Source organism: Manacus candei, unplaced genomic scaffold, assembly GCF_025592945.1.
Source record: "Manacus candei isolate 608988 ecotype Guabito, Panama unplaced genomic scaffold, ASM2559294v1 h1tg000103l, whole genome shotgun sequence".
NCBI classification, from domain to species: domain Eukaryota; kingdom Metazoa; phylum Chordata; class Aves; order Passeriformes; family Pipridae; genus Manacus; species Manacus candei.
Window position 1 is genome coordinate 3,108,248 of NW_026138151.1, and position 18,406 is coordinate 3,126,653.

Consider the following 18,406-nt stretch of genomic DNA (forward strand, 5'->3'; position numbering starts at 1 on the left):
TTTTCCATCTTCTGGACAGATGGTTTACATACTGGAAGTGTCACTGAGCTCATGACAGTTAACCATGAACAAGTTTTACTACTTAAGCCACTTAACCATTACTTTGTCCACTCAGAAAACCTTGGTGCTAGATAATTGTCCTGAATACTTAATTTGTTGGCTTGTCAGATTGCTTAGGAAGCTGCACTCCCAGTGTCCTTTGATATCCTCTCTGAAGTATCCCCAGCACTGATCAGGCAGTTCTCCCAAAGGTTGGCCTGGTCATTTCTAAAATCACATGGCTCAGGGGGACTCATCAGTGGCCTGAGGGTCAGCAGGATGGTGTTTCACAGCTGTCTGGAATCCAGCTTAGTCTAAAGTCATTCATGAAACAGAATAAAGGCATGAAATAGGAGGAGGAGGAAGATAACAGATGCTTTAGATGCTTTACTCTTTCTTCCAAATGACCTCTTTTTTTTCCTGATCCAGAGGGTTGTTTTCCCACTGGGGTAGGTACAGAACAGCTGCTGATGGATGACCCTCCTTCTGCCCGTTTCTGTCCCCTCTCCCCAGCAGCTTCCTCACTGCAGGATGAACTTCTGCCTCCTTTCTTCCCTGGTGCCTGATGAACTCGAATGATGGGTTAGCCAGTGCAGTGCACCAGCACACACACCAGAGCTGGTCTGTTGCAGCACGGGCAGGAGGGCAGGGCAGGGCTGCACTGACAGTGTGTTCTCTCCCTGTTGTGCTGGCAGTGGTCCACCTACATCCGAGCCACGGTGCGCAAGGAGCGGGGGCTGCCCGTGCTGGTGGAGCTGCTGCAGTCCGACTCGGACAAGGTGGTGAGGGCCGTGTCCATCGCCCTGAGGAACCTGTCCATGGACCGGCGCAACAAAGATCTCATAGGTACCCTCTGAACTTTACAGCCAGACCCTTGGGGGGCCTCCCGTGCTCTGTCCCCCGTGCTGGGGACTCCTCCTGTGTGCAGTTCCCACCCACGCTGTCCTGCAGCCACTGAGGGGGGGCTGTCAGCTCAGGGTGTATTCACAGCCCGCTCAGACAAGCTGTGGTTTGAGGGAAGTTTCTAACCCGGGAGTAAAATCAGATGTAGACTTTGGCAGGAGGAGTGTGTGGAGATGTGCAGAGGATTGGGTGGGTTAAGAGGTTTCTTGTCTCTTCCTTAGCCCTGGCTGACATGGCACTGGTGCTCCTGGTCACACGTGATGGTCACAGAGATGTAGTGGGAGTGTGGCCAGTGGCACATTGAGCAAACCTGGGGAAGTGCAGTGAGCTCTGAAGTTGTATCTTTGGTTTTTTTGCTTCCTCCTTCCTTTCTCATCTTTTTGTGTGGTGGTACTTGCAGCAACTGGACACCAAGCAACTTGATATTCTTCAAGTTAGTGTTAACAGTGCTCTAGCTCCTGTCCAAGGTGGCAAATAAGCATTCACCTGCCCTACGCAGGAATCTTCAAAGATTCACTCAAGTTTTCCCTTAGATGCCTCTGTATTTAACAGATATATCTGTTTAAACTCTAACCTTGTCAGGCCAGGAAATATTGGTGATGTGTTTAGGGCCACCATGGAAGTTGATACCAGCAAATAAATAGCAAGCTGGGATTCTGCCTAAATACATCAGGTTCTCTTTTTAATAGTTCAGAGGTGCAGCCAGACCAGTGGCACAGATGGACACCTGGGAGGGATAAAGTTCAACCTCCCTGGTTTTTCTCCAGTCCTGTACATGGAGAAGGCTGACTGCACCCAGGAGGAAATACTCTCACCTTTGTTGGGAGAAGGTTAATAAATGCATGACTGCACACCTTGCCCCAGAAGGCCTCTTAGAAGGCTGAGTTGAGTAAGCCATGTCTGTGTATTAGCATGAATATGTGGCATTGGCAGCAGCTACTGGATGCTTTTTTTCCTCAGGCTTTGCAAAATGTGATAGATGCTGGCTGTAAAATTCTTAATAAAGATTGCTTTTTCTTCCCCTCTCAATACTTTTTAGCATTTATGATGAAGGACTTTGTCTTGGGTATCAACTCTCAATCTCCTTGAAACAAGGAATGATAAATGCCCCGTGAAGTTACAGTCTTGAGGTTCAAAACACGTGCACTATTAAGTTTTTCTTGGCATGTCAAATGCCCTTGAGTTCTATCATTCAGGATGGGAAGCTGAATTGATTATTAGGGCTGCCTAATGGTATCTCTTCCCCCTATCTAGGTAGTTATGCCATGGGTGAGCTGGTAAGAAATTTGCCCAGCAGGCAGCAGAGATCTGCAAAGAACCTGGAGGAGGATACAGTGGTTGCAGTGTTGAACACCATCCATGAAATCATTACTGACAGCTCCGAAAACGCGCGGTCTCTGATCCAGACCCAGGGCATTCAGAAGCTGGTGGCCATCAGCAAGTCCAGGTGAGTGACAGCAGAATGCACGAGAACTCCCTGCAAACCTGAATATGTCTCCATGAACAGCAGCTTTTGGTTTGTGAGGTGCTGGAGCATCCTGACCTTTGGGAGCCCTGATTTCAGCAGCTAATACCTACAGAGTAGAAAGCCAGCACCTTTCATAGGGTTACTTGATGAAGGTTGGTTGAGTAGTCCCTTCAGTCACATCAGGACGTGCTCTCTCCTTGTCAGAGACATCTTGGCACCACGTCTGCCCTTAGACAGCATTTGGAGTGAAACCATGGTCTTGGTTTCAGTGTGGCAGGCCTTTTCCTGTGGCACTGTTCCATTCCTGAAATGCCAGGGAGGAAATCTGTGTCTGTCAAGTGAAATGGTTACTGATGTGCAGTAACTGTTCTGGCCAAAGGGCTGGTGCTGGTCACTTGAAGTGACCAATTTTTCCTCTGCAGTTCTGTTGCAGACCTGTGTTGTGGCTGCTTCAGAGACTTTGTGTTGTGTGGCTCGGCCAGTTACACATTGTAGGTGTGTTTTCAGCAAACTTTTGGGAGAGAAGCTGAAGTGGCTTTGTTGGGTTGTATTGTTATGAAATACAAGAGCTGACCAAAAATCTAGGCCTCTTTTATTTTATAGAGGGTGCTTGTGTATTGACCTAGTAGGGAATGGATAAAAATTCATCTTCTGTTTAAAAACAGCTTATTTTTTTTGCTGACTTGAATTATTTTGTAAGCTATTCTAAAACCATGGAGCAACTTCATTGAATTGTGAGGGATATAGATACGTTGGGGGAAGGTTTGAAAAGTGGCACAGAACTTTTTTTTTTTTTTTGGGTTGGGGTTTTTTTCCTGAATAAATCCAGGCAGGATGGAATCTGGTTTTTGTTGATGATAGCTACAAGAGAAAAGGGTCACCCTGGCCTCAGTGCTTGTCCAGCAGTACGTGTGAAACCCCAAAAATGTGCACAGTTTGCAACTTTTTGATTTCTGTTTTTGTCAGCAAATAGCTCTAGGTATGAAGAAGTCACATACATACCATAACTCACAGGTTCAGTCGGTAGCTGTGTGGAGTTCTGGATATCAGCATAGGAATAGTCTGACATTGCTTGGCACTTAAGCTCTGGTTTTATCTTGCAAAGCAGCCAATCTCCCAGAGAAACAAAAGCAGCATCTCACATTCTTCAGATGATCTGGAGCTATAAAGAGCTACGAAATGCCCTTCAGAAGGATGGGTGGAACAAGTCACACTTCCAGGTAAAGGTGCTGGATCTTGGGTTGGTGTTGGAAATGCCTGAGTGGAAGGTGTCCTAGTTCAGTGTAGGATTGCAGTGTGATAGATGGTAGCCTTCACTTCTAGGTGATAGCACAGTGGATTGTGTTCCACTCAGTCACACCATCATGCAGATACCTGCTGGCTGGGCTCTTCTGTGCTCTGGGGAATGGAGCTCTCAGGTTTGGGAAGTTTGACACCTCTTACAGGCCAAATGCCCCAGTTTTACTGGAGGAAGAATTAGCATGTCTCATCTTAGTTGTGTCTCTTCTGAAACATTCCCTGTAGCAGCACAGGGCTGGGCTTGACCTGCAGCCTCTTCATCTTTCCTTGTGGAAAGGTTTTGCTCCTTTTACAGAGCAACAGGGCTGCCATTTAGATAACAGGAAGAAATTCCACCAGCAAATCTATATGAAAATAGAAAAATACTCAAGTGCCATATTATCAACAGCAGGGGGGATGCTTAGCAGCATCCATAATCTCTCTCCATAGTGTTGGTTTGTTTATTTTTCTTGTTGCATTTCCCTGAGTAGCAGTTCTGTGTTCACGTGGGTTTTGTCTCTAGTCCGTGTCGGCGGCTCCGAAGGGCTCCAAGGGTCCTGCTGGCAGGTCTGGCTATGATGACAGCACCCTGCCTCTGGTGGAGAAGAGTCAAGGTCAGTTCTGCTCTTTAGCCCAAGTTCTGCACTGCTTTGCTTTCTTGTTTCCTGGATTTGCTAAAACTGTGTTGCAGCATGAGGGGGTAAAAATGCATCATTTGTGGTGATTTTAGCCCACAGTCCCCAAATGGTCAGTCCTTATTACCTGCATATGGATGATATTCCTTCCCTTATGGAATTACATTATTGGTAGTGTTTTCTCAACTTTATGCAACATAATCAGTTAAATCTCCCCGGGAATGGGCTTGACCTTCCCCCTGCTCAGTCCTGGAGTCTGTTCCTTTCTGAACAAGCATTCCTGTTCTGGCACAGCTCCTTCCTCTGCTGTGCAGGGGGTTCTGTGGGAGGTGAGTTAATCCCAGCTCCAGCTAAACCTGGCTGTGCTTTCCATGCAACTCTGGTGTAGCTCCAGCTTTGGTTTCAGTGGGGTTGCTCTGCCCTGGGCTGGTTCTGGTTTCTCACAGCAGGTTTTTCGTGGTGCCCTTTATCTGGTTTAACTGCAGGTTGCTGCAGAAATGACAGCCCCACACTGCCTGCCTCTCTCCACCTTCCCTGTCTTTGATCAAACCTGGAAGATTATGCAGATGAAGGATGATTGGGTCAGTTTGCTGATGTGACAAGAAACTTGTGGTTCTCTTTGTGGATTAGCTTTCTGCTGGCTCAGCAGGCTGCTGGCTTGGGCTGTGTGCCCTGAGAAGCTGCACCTTCCTTATTTGCTTTCTCTTCTGTTCTGGAGAGACCAGGGAGAAGCTTGTTAATAGTGGTAGGTGGTCCAGAGCAGAATTGTGGTTTCTGTTGTCACTTGGAGAGAGAGAGTTCTGTATTACAGTGCTAAAGCAGAAGATACAAGGATTACATGTGCCCTCTGGAGAACTTCAATCAGACTTCCCTTTCTGAATGGATAACAGTTGAATTGGTGGGGAGTTTTTTACAATAATCTCTGTGTTCAGTATTTCATGGACCTCTCTGGTTCTGTGACTAATTCAGAAGTACCAGGTTTTGAGCAAAGCAAATGTAACTCAGGTGGTTTCAATGTTTCTGTGTTACAGATAATGAGAAGTCTGGGAGCCGGGATATGATACCTATGGATGAGCTCGGCCCAGGTAAACTCACTCATAAATCAAACTCTGTCTGTTCCAATAGAGCACACTGTCACTCACAGGAAAGTTCAGCTATTTCTCTAGGAGATATTATTTCAGGTGGATAAAGCTGACATTTAAAAACAGAACATTACCTCACAAAAGATTGGTTGTTGTCTTTTTTTTCTTTGTACACATGTAGAGTGTACCCACCAATTTCTGCACTCCTTTGTGCATATATATTGGAGACACAGCAACCCACCTTTCATTCTGGTCTCTGGCCCTTGAGGCAGCTGCATTCCCTGTTACAGATCTGCAAGTCTGGGGATTCAGAAAGGAAAAAAAAGAGTTGTGAATTTACTTCGGGGTGTTTTTTGTGTTTAAATCTCTTCTGCCTTTGCTTTGTAGGTAATACCCAAGACAAGTTAGTATGTGTGATACTCCTGGCTCCACTTTTCATTGACCTGCACCCAGCTGAGCCTGGCTTTTCCTTTAGGCTGAGCTCAGCTGCTGACTGGCACTGATGTGCTTTGAGATTGATAAGCTCTGTAGTGTAAGACTGGGAGGAGTTTTTTCTTTACCAAGGTAGATAAAGGTGCTATATGGTCTCTCAAGAATTTGCTTTATTTCTTCCAATTGACTTTATTTTTATTTAAATATACCTATATTAATGCCTCCAGATGAAACAGCTTGATATTATACTGCTATTTGTGATTGTAGCTGAATAAAATAGGAAGTTAGAACCAAGCTGAAAGCCAAGCACGTTCAGGAAGTAAAATAACAGGTATATTATTACCTTTTGTATTCTTAGAAAAATGAGATGCCACCTGCCAGGAATCAACTGTCCATTTGTATTTTGCCTAAGGGAACACTGAAACATTTGTTCCCACAATGGAAGAAAACACCTTCCGAGAGGATTGCCTGGCAGGGTGGCTGTGCTGGCAGCTGCTGCAGTCTGGGCAGTGCTCATTGTTGTAGTCTCAGTATTAATTGTTGCCTTGTGCTGTCATGAGTTCCTGGTACAGCTCTGAGTGCAAAACCAAATGCAGATTAACAGCATATGCACAGCATCAGGCAGGTTCTCTGGGCCATTCTGCTCTCCAATCCTCTTATCACCTTTAGGAGGTGATATCTGTCAGGTTTTCATGACTGCAGCTCTTGAGTGACTGACTCTTAACCCTGTGCTATTTCTGAGCTCAGCTGAGAAGAGACTAAATCAGTTTCTCCAGTTTACTATCCTTAATTCCAGGGAACTGGAATAGCAACTTAGTATTTCATCTCTTCCCTTCAGGCTCTTCCAAATGCTTAGTGGTTTTTGTCTTATGGGCATACTAACGTAAGGAGCTGCTCTAGACTATATTTTCTGACTATAACTTTGTTGTGGACTGTTGTATTCTGGAGGTTTTGTTCTTTTTGCACTCTAGAGCGAGCACTTCTGCTGTGCAGCAGCAAGCTCTGTAGAGATCTTCCTTGTGCCACAGAAACAGTTAATTCTGATGGCTTCTTAGAATGAATCTGAAACATGGGAAAAGCAGTATTTCTAATTTCTTTGCAGAGCTTTGGTCCTTGGGGCAGTGAGGTGTTACTTCTCTGATGCAATCTCCTTCAAGATATTTCTCATTTTATCAGATCAAATCATGAAGTGCCTGTCTGTTGCTGCTTGTCTTGGCAGGGTCACAGCACAGTGTGTGGATTTTGGAAGCACCCCACTCGTGCTGCTGTGCTCACAGACCACACACAGCAGGAGGGATTGCAAAACCTGCTGGAACTTGGACACCAACAGCAAAGTTCTTGGCCCTCTTAGTTGTTAGATTACTGCCACTGTGCCAGAGCTGGATCTTCCTCTTGCTGCTGTGTCCTGGCTGAGCATGGGGGTTTAATTTTTTAGTAGTATTAAAGATCTGTTGTGCTCTCAGTTCTGTGTGGTTGCAGTCTCTACTAATGACCTTGCTCCCTGGGAGTATCACAGCTGCCATCCTTCACTTGGTGGCTGTTGCTTTCTGGGGGAAGGTTGAATGTTCCTTTGTATCTTGGCAACTCCTTTTGGATCACCCATGATGATGGCACGACAAAAATGCAAAGTGATCCAGTACATCCTTGAGACTGCAAATAATGTTGGGTTGTGAGAAGCTGCCACTCAGTTGCTGCAAGTTTGGTTCTTTGGGGCAGTCACCATGTTTCCATCATTTAATACATACCTATGTGACCTATTTAGTCCTAAATAAATGATGAATCCTTAGATTAGGCCATGGCTTACTAGCAGTGTTCCATGCCTGTCATCTGAAAGAGAATTGTTGCTCACACATTCCCCTGCAAGCCCTGGCTGGGTAGCTGGGTGTGCAGCTGTTTTTTTTCTTTTTGTTCAAAAGGATTAGCCAAGAATGTCAGGCATCTTCATTGTCAACAAGTAATTGTAAGTCAAGTGTTGTGTAACAACTGTTTTCATGCTTTGTGTCTATGTGCTACATGAATAACTCCAGAATGCTTTAGTTATTTTTAGGCAGTGAGGTTAAATAATCTGTTACTGCCTGGGATGTCATAAATATTTGGTGCCTGAGGTGCTTGCTGCAGGTCTGTGTGCACAGACTGCAGCTCTTTCAGTCTGACCTGGCCATGGGCAGCTCTGGGATGGGCTCTGGTGCCAGTCACTGACTGTGTGTGCAGGTGTCATGTGGGCAAACGGTGCCTCTTTATGCCACAGGAACCCCACAAACACATCACTCATTTTTTCTTAATGGCCTGTTGCAGGCAAGTAATAAACAGACAGGGGAGTGTTTTGATAGTTCATGTAAAACCTTTTTGTGGTGTTCTAAAAACCCAGTTTGTCAGGATAGGAAAACATTAATGATCCCTCAATTACATAGGGGAAAACAAAAGCCTATAGGGAGCTATAAATTTGGATGTCATTTACTCCAGATTACAATGCTGTCAAAGCAGAGCAGGCGAGGATCTATTTGTCACTGATAATGAGGGAAATCTGATGCATCATGAAAATAAATTAAGTTTTGCATTGGCTGACAGTGATTCAAAGGAAAGGTTCTGAAATAATTAGAGCCATTTCTTCATAAAACCCTCTCACACTTTTATTCCTTGTGTTCATCAAGCTTTCATGCTCTTCCTTAGTTGTCAAGAGAAGAGGCACCAACAGGTGCTCCTTGGTAATGAAAGTGAGCCCAGGCACAGCAGGGTTTGCAGCAACATTTCCTCCAACTCGACAGGCCCTTTCTCTCAGTGCTCTTATGAGGACTCTTCCAAATTATCGTCATGTCCTGCCAGCAGTCAGGCTCAGGAAGAGTGGGAATGTGCTGCAGAGCATTCAGAGAATGAACACAGCCAATTAATCAGGCTGCTAAGCAAGGAACTCAGGATTTGGGTTGAATTTGGAGCTCATTAGCCACAGGGCATGAGATGACAACTCACTGCTTTCCTTGGGCACACTAAAAAGTGCAGCAGGCTGGGATGAAAACAGTGCTGCTTGCTAATGAGTGCCAGCATCTGACAGTGCTATAAAAAAGGGCTCTTCTGTTTTGTTTTTAGTTGTAACAGTGAAGTTCCAGAGCTGGAGCCCGTGAGCCGCAGGCTGCCGGCATCGGCGGGGTGGGATGGTTTGGTTTCCTGTTCCTCTGCTGCAGGACTGTGCTCACATCAGCACTGGCTGTGCTGCTGGTGGTGCTCCTGCCTGACTGTGCTGCTGCCTGACTGTGCTGTTCTCTCCCCAGATGGATACTCCACCATCGACCACCGCGACAAGGAGCGCAAGTACAAGAGCAGCGACCCCTCGGGCGATGCCTCGGAGAAGGAACCTTTAAAAGTGAGCTGCTCTCCCTGCCCAGTGCTCCCAGTGCCTCTGAGGGGAAGGGGGGCTGGTGCCCTCAGCGAGGAACACGTGCTAGTTACTCACCTGGGGGCTGCAAAGGGCATTTCCTATTTTTCTTCCTCTCCACATAAAGGCATTATTTTGTAATTCAGTGCTTGGCTGACTAGAAATAAAAACAAAATGCTGCTTTCTGGTGCAGGAGCAAATGCAGGCAACTGCTGTATTCTTGTAAGTGGATGAGTTTGTAAAAATAGAAAGTGCTTGTTCTGTCACCCTTGTCCAGGCAGCATTCCCTGGCCCTAAAGTGTGTAACTGTGCTCAGACTTTGTTCTCTTCAGTCTCTCACACTGCTTTATTGTTTCCACCACGAGAAGTAGATGTGATCTTGTGTGTCCGTGTCTAGCAGTGTGAGCAGTGTGGTGAGCAGCATTCAGTTCTGCAGCACTCATTCAGTCCTGATGGTGGACTATGGGCATGGACCAAGGAGATGGAGAGGAAGGAGAGACATGCACAGTTACGTGTGTGCCTTTAAAACCCAAATTTAGACAACTTTCTAATTTAAAAAAAAAATCTTACTTCACACAGCTTTTTGTATTGTGGGTTATGTGCAAATGTGGCTCAGCAGGCTCTGTGTAATTTCTGTTGCATTGTTGTACCTTTTCAGTGGCCTTTTTAAAAGTCTGTTAATGCTTTGGCCACCAGTTCTCCCTGGCCTCAAAACAGCTCGGGTTTCCCCTGGGAAGTAATTTTGGGAAGGAAGGGGAGGGTTCATCGAAACAAGAGGCAGTGGTAGGAAACACTGTTGTTACTGTGCAGAAGGCTGTCCTTAATAACCTTCAGCATCTTGTTGATAATGTCAGAAAATCCAGGTGATTTGAGCAGAAAGAATTGCACTTCAGTCAGCTGAAAGGAAAACCCCCATCACTGAACAAGGGCAATAAAAATGTGGTTTGGAGAAAAATATTTCCATAGATCGTGAATTGGGAAGATGTCCTGCTGCACCAGCCTGTCTCTGTTAACCTGCCTGGTCAGGCCTTTCCTGCTGTGTCCTGCCTTTCCTTGGGGAACACCCTGGAGAATGGCTGTGACCTGGCTGGACGTTCCTCACATTGGATTGCTCAAGTTGTGCACTCTGCTCCCCTGCTCCAGTTGGCAAGAGGTGGCTGTGCCTGAGCCAATATCAACAAAGTGAACTTTCTAGGTCCCTCAGCACAGTTCTAAGATGTTTTGCAAGGATGCAGCAGGAATGGATGCAGGAAGTGGTACAAGAATGTTGGTCAACAGGAGCTTGGCAGAAAATGTCTTTCTAAAGAAAATAGGCCAAGGCATGAAAATTAACAAGTACTCGTTATTTTTGCCACTCAAAATTCATTAAAGTGGTCCAAGCAGCCCTAACTCCAGTGTATGGCTGAAGTGAAGCAAAACTCAAAGTTCAGTGAGTAGCTGCTTTGATTTTCTGAGAAAAAGAGAAAAACCATTTCACCTTGAGAGTGTGTAACCCCCACTGTGTGCTGTCTCCTGGCTCTGGGGGCCTGAGGGTGACCTGAGTTCAGGCTGCTGGGCACAGCCAAGGTGTGCAGGGCCCTGTCCTCCCCTGGGCAGAGCTGAGCAGCTGCTGCTGGTCCCTGTCCCTGTGCTGAGGCTGAGCTGTCCTGGGGGTCCTGTGGCCCTGGGAGCTGTGACAGCCTCGAGGCTCCAGGGAGACTGGGAATGCTGAGCAACAACTGCAGGGCAGTGCAGCCTCTTGGCTGTTGCAGATGCTTTTGTCAGTACTGTGCCTTTGCTGATCTTGTTTCTTTCTCTACCACTAATTTTCCCTTGTGCTACTTGAAGCTGACTTGTTTGGTGGTTTTGTTTGATTAATCCGCTCTGTTTTGCTTTAACTCCTCACCCTGTGCTGCAGAATGACACAAATAGGAAAAACATTAACAGGAGTAACAGGGCTTCGGTGAATCTGGTGGATGCCCGTGACATTAAACCCCAGCCTGTTGACTCCTGGGTCTAATTTGCATGCATGGTAGGTCCTTTTAATGGTAATTGGGGCTAGTGATTAACTTCTCTGTGCATGATCTGTATCACTGTGGAATCTCTTCAAGTCTAACTGCTAACTGGGTGCTTTCAGATAAATGAAAATGCATTTGGAAAAAAAAGTGGTGTTTACATTATTCAGTGTATCTTTAATGAAATGCAATCAAACACCACTCTTTGATTAAAAAATAACCTGTCAAATAAGCAGGCAGCAAATTAATATTGTGAATGATTGGTTGTCAGCTGAAATGTAAAATATTTCTGCTGTTAGGCCATGGGAATGAATTTGAGTGGTGTGTTCCTGTTTCCAATCATTTTTTCCCCCTCTATGCTCATTATAAGGATTAGTCTGAGATTTAAGGAAAAGCATATCCTTGACTATTTCTGGATGTCCCCTGAGGTTCCCATGTATTCCACAGCCCTGCCCATCTGCAGGAAAGCTGCTGACTGTACACAAGTTACTTTGCAAGGAGAGATAATTTTGGTTACACAATAAGCAGTGACCCACAGCTCCCACTTCTCAATTTCTTTTTTTTTTTTCTGTCACTAAAGAAAGGTGCCTTTGTGTCGCTTTCTGGTTGTCTGCCTTTGCCACGTGCCAAGTTCCTTGGTAATGTCACTGGCCTTTCTTCGCTCCTGCCACTGCTAATCTGTGTCCTGCTGCCTTGCTAGAGTTACCCTGGTGATCCCTCCTGGCACTCCAGCAGAGGATGCTATGTTTGGAACAGCAGGTGTTGTGCCCCTGGCTATGACTAAAGGAAAATTTTACTGACTGTCAGGAAGGCACTGAGCAACTTTCCCATCGGAGTGGACAACAGACCTTTAAAGGCCCAAATCCCAAAAATGAACCATCATCTGTCCATAATTCTACATGGAAATCCCTTGCATTAGTGGGAGAGAAAACTCCTGGATGGTTTTGGGTGGTGGTATTGGATGTTTTTTCCCTACTCCTTCTCAGTCTGGTATAAATGCTGAGTGTTTGCCATTGTTTCTGTTCTGGGTTGGAAGCCCCTACCCAGAGCAGGTTTCCAGCATGGGCAGGTGCTCTTCCAGATCAGAGTAGAGCCTGCACCATTGGCTCCCCTGGCTGGGCAGTGCTGCAGGCTGGGCTGTGCTGGCTGGGGCAGAGGGCTGAGCTCAGGGGGTGTGAGCAGTGCCTGCTCCACTCCTGCACCTCCCTGAGCTCAGGGTGTGTGAGCAGTGCCTGCTCCACTCCTGCACTCCTCCCTGAGCCTTACACCAGGGTCCTTTGAGAAACAGTCTGTGCTCATTTTCTCCCAGACAAACCCTCCAAGGAACCCCCATGCTGGGGACAGGTTGGCACGTGCAGCCACTGTCCTGTCACGAGGTGATGGAGATCACGAAGGCCATGTCACTGACTGGTAGTAACCAATTCTGACTTTACTTTGCAGGGCTAAAGTCCAACCACATTTTTTTTAATTGAGGGGGAGAAGCAAACATTGAATCGACACAGAGGATCTCATCAGTCACCACTGCCATTCAGACTCGAGGGCGCTGCATCACTGGCAGGCTGCAGGTTCTGCAGGTTCCAGGAGGGTGTGGGGAGAACCCTGCCATGGCCCCGGAGCCCCTGGAGCACCCAGAGCACCCTGCCTTACAGCCACAGCCTGCTTTGAACTCGGTTACACCCCACCAGGACAGCCACCACCTCCCCCTCCCTCCTCCTGCTCCTGCAAGAAGAAAAGCAAGAGCAGAGAGCCCAAGTCCCTGTCACTGCAGCCCCGGGTGACTCTGGCGTGGGGACGGTGCCACACTGAGCAGGGAAGGTCGAGCGGTGGCACAGTGAGAGAGGAGCTGGGGACACTGGAGCTGCCACTGCAGGGGCACCGTGAGGATGACAGCACTTCCCTGGCTTGGGGCTCCTTGGTTTGGGTTTTTTGTTTTGGGGGATTTCTTTTGAACTGTGACTCTTAACATTTTTGAAGGCTTTTTTGAAAAATGTTCAGGTTTTCTTTATTATTTCCACAGAAAGTGCAGGAATGTTGAGTGGGTTTATTGGATTTCAGTGAAGGGAGAAAATGCAGAACAAAAACTATTAAACGGTAGTCAAACGAACTGGAGAGTGGATGACAGAATTGATGCAAGCTGTATAATCTGCTTTTAGAGTAAGCTATATCAATCACAGTGCTATATTGTCATTATAATCTGGTGTACAATACTTCTGCCTTTTGAATTCTGTAATGTCTCTGTTTTTATTTCCACATATTGAAAAGCAGTTTGTGGAAGGTTTCAGTGTCCCTGGTTCAGAAATCTGTGCTGAGAAATGAAGTTGCCTGGCTTTTTATTTTCATATTCTCAAAGATTGCAATAAGGAGCTTTTCCATGTTAAATGTATCACTGTTGCATTGATGGTGATTAACAACTACTTTTGCCATAGCTGTTACGACATTGGAAGAGAATAAGAGCTTTTTTGTAGGATGTTTTATTTTGAAAACGCTATAAATTTTAGATGGGTCTGTCACTTAGGTTTGATGGTAAATTTTTCACTGTTGGATCCATGTTTGCTTTGGGCTATAGATCCTCATGAAAAATGCCACAAAGGGAACTGGTTTGGCATTTTTAAAATCATCATCATGGTTTCTGTGTTCCTTTGCTTTTGTTTTGGGATTGCATATTTGATTTGGCCTGAAATGCCCCCGTGGGCAGCAGCTCTCCTCCCCTGCTCTGTGCAGGGGGACGTTCACCTCCAGAGAAGTGCTCTGTGTTTGCAGGGTCTGGAAATGGGTGAACTAAATAACTTCAGATCACCGATTTTCTCCAGGCATTGGTCAAGGGAGGGCAGCAGATGAGAACAGGAAGCAAATGTCTCATCAGTAGCACGAGAGGACTTTTGCTGAATTTACTTGGTTGCCACTGTTCTTTGATTGCCACATTTAGTTTTAAACGAGCTCCTAAAAACGGTGTGACTGGAAAGCACATTTTTGAGTCCAGCAAACATCATTTGCGGTTTTCAGTGCCTGCCGTTTCTTTTCTAATTAAAAAGGGGAAATATCCAACAACCTCACCTCCCCCAAAATATTACTGTAATAGTAAACATCTACATTTTTTTGTAAAAAAAGATTTAAAAACTTTAAAAAAAAGCAAGTACCAAGAGCTTTGTATCTTCTTGAGTATATTAAAAATTTGACATGAATACATATATATAAATAAATAAAAAAGTCTATATATCTATATATATATATATTGTTGTGCAGAGGATAGGTTAACAAAACCATGTAAAGTAGTTTGCAGGAGAGGGAAGCATTTGTTGATTCAGGGAAAAAGACTGATGCCAGAAGCTGTCAGTGATTTGGATGACACGTGTGCTCCTTCGCACCCTCCCTTTTTGAGCCCCGTGTGTGCAGTGGTCACTCCTGGAGGCTGGGGAAGGTGAAGTTGCTTGGAGCAAATCAAGAGAGCAAAGTCTGTATTTTCACCTGCATGAGAGTCCTGCTGGGCCAGAGCTGCCCAGCGGCTGAGGGGCAGCAGAGGGAGGGGCTGTGGCTGTGTCGGGCAGTGTCTGACTGTCTGTGTCTGACTGCCTGTGTCAGGCAGTGTCTGTGACTGTCTGTGTCAGGCAGTGTCTCTCTGTGCAGACATGAGTGTGGCAGTGAGACCAGCTCCATCGTCTGACTGTATATTCTATCAATGGTGCTCTTTTCATACTTGTTCTGCCAATACGCGGAGACCCTTTTAACCAAGCTACACAGAAGAGTTTTATATCACTTTTGGTTATGTACTTGGTGTATTCTTTTTGTATATGAAAGGATTTTTTTAAAAACGTTCAGTAATTAGCAATGGAACCTGCTTTGTAGCTGATTAGAACAGTGTAAGAGAAGGGCCGTGCTGTCAGTCTGTCCCTGATCTACTTCAAACCATATATTTACCAAAGGAGTCTGAACAAAAGTTCACTTCAAATAAAGACCTGACTGTTGAAAGGAGTCTCTGCTAAGACTTTGTGGTTTAGTTATTGTACAGATATTTCAAAGCCAGCAAGAGGTTAACAGAGAAAACCACAGGAAGGGGGAAGTGAAGTGACTGGGGCCAGCTATGGTCATGACCTCCTATCCCAGATATCCCATGGCTCTTAGTGGCACACTACAGGGACACTCAAAATCTGGATTGGATCTACTTCAGTCTCTGTCATTAGTGGGCTAAAAACACTGAGGAGTGTTTGAGAAGCAAATTCAGACCCTATCCCACTCCCCCCAAAAGTCTGGTTTGTATTTACACTGCACCCTGTGCTGACAACCCTCCCTGCCAGGTTGGATGGCACTGGCTGCCCAGGTCATTGGAGCAAACAGTCCTTGTTTTCCTGGGGTAAGTGTGATGGCAGCCAGCAGACCCGTGAGCTGACAGTGTGGTTTGTGGCTGCAGAGAAGCAAAGGATGGTGTGTCACAGAGTCAGATAGCAAGTGGATGGGCCAGGGCTTCCCCTGGCAATCACACGTCTAACCCCTCCCCTTCCCATGCCTTAGAGTGACAGCTCATTCCCAAGTATGTAGCAATAACCCATCCTCGACATTACTGTGGGGTTTTTTCTTCTCAACAAACTGTTGTTTGGATATTGAGGAAGGAAAACAGGCTGGGGGGTGACTTGCACGTGAGACTGCCCACAGCTGAGGGCTGGCACAGGGCACCTGGAACAGGTCTGGGGATTCCGTGTCCATTCTGTCTGTGGCCAGAAGCTCCCTGGGGGGATGTGTGCCCACCCCTGCCCTCCCCTCTGCCCTCGTTGGCACAGGCATGGCTGGCTGTTGGAGCTGTTCTGGGCTGTGGGTGGATGAACCCGTAATTGTTGTGTTTTGGCAGCAGGGACTGTATGTAAAGAAGGGAACATGGCAATGTGTGTGATTAAAGCTGCAGTAGGGGCTGGAGTCTCCTGCTAAAAGGCAGGCAGTGCTTTTTAGGGCTCATGGATGTGACCTCCTCTTTTCCTGTTGGCTTCACTGTGAAAACTGGAGGGAATCTGCCTGCAAAGGGCTGGGGTAGAAGAGATTTCTACCTGTGAAATTCTAGTGGGAGGGATGGGTGTGGAAGGAAGTGATGGTGTTGCAAGGCTCCTGCTAAAGAGGAGGAGGAAGTTGGATGGCCCAGTCAGGGCCGAGATAACACGGGGAGGGAGACTTCTGATGGCATGTGATTACTGCAGAACAAGCACCTTTGTTAAGCTGTGGAGGTTTAAAGAAAGCAAAATCGTGTGTTGACTCCCCTGGAGAAGCACCCAGTTAGTTTGGGTGTTGGTGTGTGAGCGGTTGTGCTTCCCAGGTCGGCCTGTCCGTCTGCAGAATCCGAGCAGGAGAGCGGAAAGCCAGGGCTTTAGGACAGTTTGTTTCTGTCTTGGAATTAAGTAGCATATTAGCCATAAGTGCAACTCAAGATGTGTTGTCAGCTTGAAATGCTCCCCAGAGAACGGCTTGGGCAGCCACAGGTCCCAACCTTCAGTGTCTTCTGGGCACACCACCTGCCTGTCCCAGTCCTGCTCCGTGCACTCAGACCTGCCGGTTCCGAAGGCACCAGCATTGGGAAAGCAAATCCTGTCCCTGCTGCCAAGATGTCCCAGAAGGGACTGACCAGGAACTGACTGGCTGTCAGGGACACCTGAAGAAAGCAGGGTGGTGTGTTTGCTGCAGCAGGTTCATCAGTTTGTGCCTGCCCTGAGGAGCAGGTTCCAGCAATGCTTTCTAGCGAAAGGCTCGTGCTGGGAAGGGCAGTTTGCATCCTGGAGCAGTTCAGGAGACTGAAGGTGGGGAGTTCCCTTCTGCCACCTGCCTTAAAGTTGAGCACAGGCTCAGCTCCCTGTGAGAGGCACATGGCAAACCCTTGAGGAAGCCAAGCTTCAGGAGCCCCATGGGCACACAAGGGTGGTTACAGCCCCTTGTGCTCAGTGACACCCCCAGTGTGACACTCAGTGACACCCCCAGTGTGGCACTCAGTGACACCCCCAGTGTGACACTCAGTGACACCTCCAGTGCCAGTGCCTCCAGCCACGGGCTGTGCTGCTGGGCTGGAGCTGTGCTCTCACAGCTTTTGAAGGTGTTTATATAGCTGTAGTTTCCTGCAAAATTTCTTTGTTTGGATGCCCCTAAAATCTGGTGTTTCCTTATCTTTGACAGAGAAATTCTCTGATTTACTGGTACAGTAACTAATTTAGTGCATTTAAGGGGAAGGTATTATGAACCTTTGTTTTCTGTCTTAGGTTTGACATCAGGGTAGGATGATGTGAAGTCCAAGGTGAGGAGGAAGATAGTGAGGATATAACAAGGCCTGCCAATCTGGTTCTTACTGTTCAGAGAAACAAAATAACTAGACTAAGAAGCTTACTGGTAATTAGTAGCTAATGTGTTTGTAACTATCATGTGCCTTAAAATTTTCATGGTAGGAGAATTAAAAAAAAATCAACAATGTGTTTTCTGTAATACTGCTCAACATTCTCTCTGTAGTTTAGACTGGTGGGATTTTGCATTGTATTTACACTGTACTATAAACTGAAACACCTAGAATGGTTTGATTTTACAAGTATGAAGAGGAAAAAAAGGTGGATTATGCTTTTCATAGAACAAATGTTACCGTGACAGAATGTATTATTATTATAGGATCTTTCCATAATGCAGACAAGTAGAATGCTTGTTAGAAACCAGGTATGTAGGATAACAATTTGGTGTGTTTTCAATAAACCATGCCTGGAAAGAATACATGTGCCATTGGTTATCTTTTTGTTACCTCAGGTATCTCAAATATTCCTTGGCTTTGCAGCAGCAGTTTTCTGTGGCAGGGGATTATTCAACCCTAGCTCAGGTCAGTGCTCTGTGTTAGCAAAAGGTCAGTGGTAATGAGGGCAATGGAAATATCCTTTAAATGACTAAAGCTGAACATTTTTGACTCGCTGCCAGATGCTGGAGTTGTAGCCCAACCCTGGATTGTAGATCGTGGGATTTTTTTTTCTTTTTTTAATATACAGGCATATTTCTGTGGGAAAGACATCTGCATCACTGTTCAAAGGCCAGCACATTTGTGAGCACAAACCTAACTTGTTGATAGCTTTTCTATTTGAGAAGTTATTACCTTTCCCAATTTGGTGATAAAGTCCAACTTGGTAATAAAATCACCAACTTGTTAATAAAATAAAACTTTACAACGATTTCCCATTTCTGAAATGTGTGCAAGTATTCTCATG

General features: G+C 46.1%; 1 protein-coding gene across 13 annotated transcripts in view; it reads left to right on the forward strand.

Annotated features, from left to right (window-relative positions):
* ARVCF (ARVCF delta catenin family member) overlaps positions 1-17,924 on the forward strand; it is a 238,427-nt gene extending 220,503 nt beyond the window's left edge. For 7 of the 13 annotated variants that reach the window (XM_051769102.1, XM_051769099.1, XM_051769092.1 and 4 more), the window contains 8 exons: positions 735-885; positions 2,197-2,389; positions 3,516-3,630; positions 4,212-4,302; positions 5,355-5,408; positions 9,104-9,195; positions 11,105-11,218; positions 12,642-17,924. In XM_051769102.1, coding sequence (XP_051625062.1) covers positions 735-885; positions 2,197-2,389; positions 3,516-3,630; positions 4,212-4,302; positions 5,355-5,408; positions 9,104-9,195; positions 11,105-11,206 — 798 coding nt within the window. In that variant the 3' untranslated portion in view covers positions 11,207-11,218; positions 12,642-17,924. The remainder of the gene's footprint in view (positions 1-734; positions 886-2,196; positions 2,390-3,515; positions 3,631-4,211; positions 4,303-5,354; positions 5,409-9,103; positions 9,196-11,104; positions 11,219-12,641) is intronic. The other 6 variants (XM_051769091.1, XM_051769093.1, XM_051769096.1 and 3 more) reach the window with 3 other exon arrangements.
* Positions 17,925-18,406: the final 482 nt, after the last annotated feature.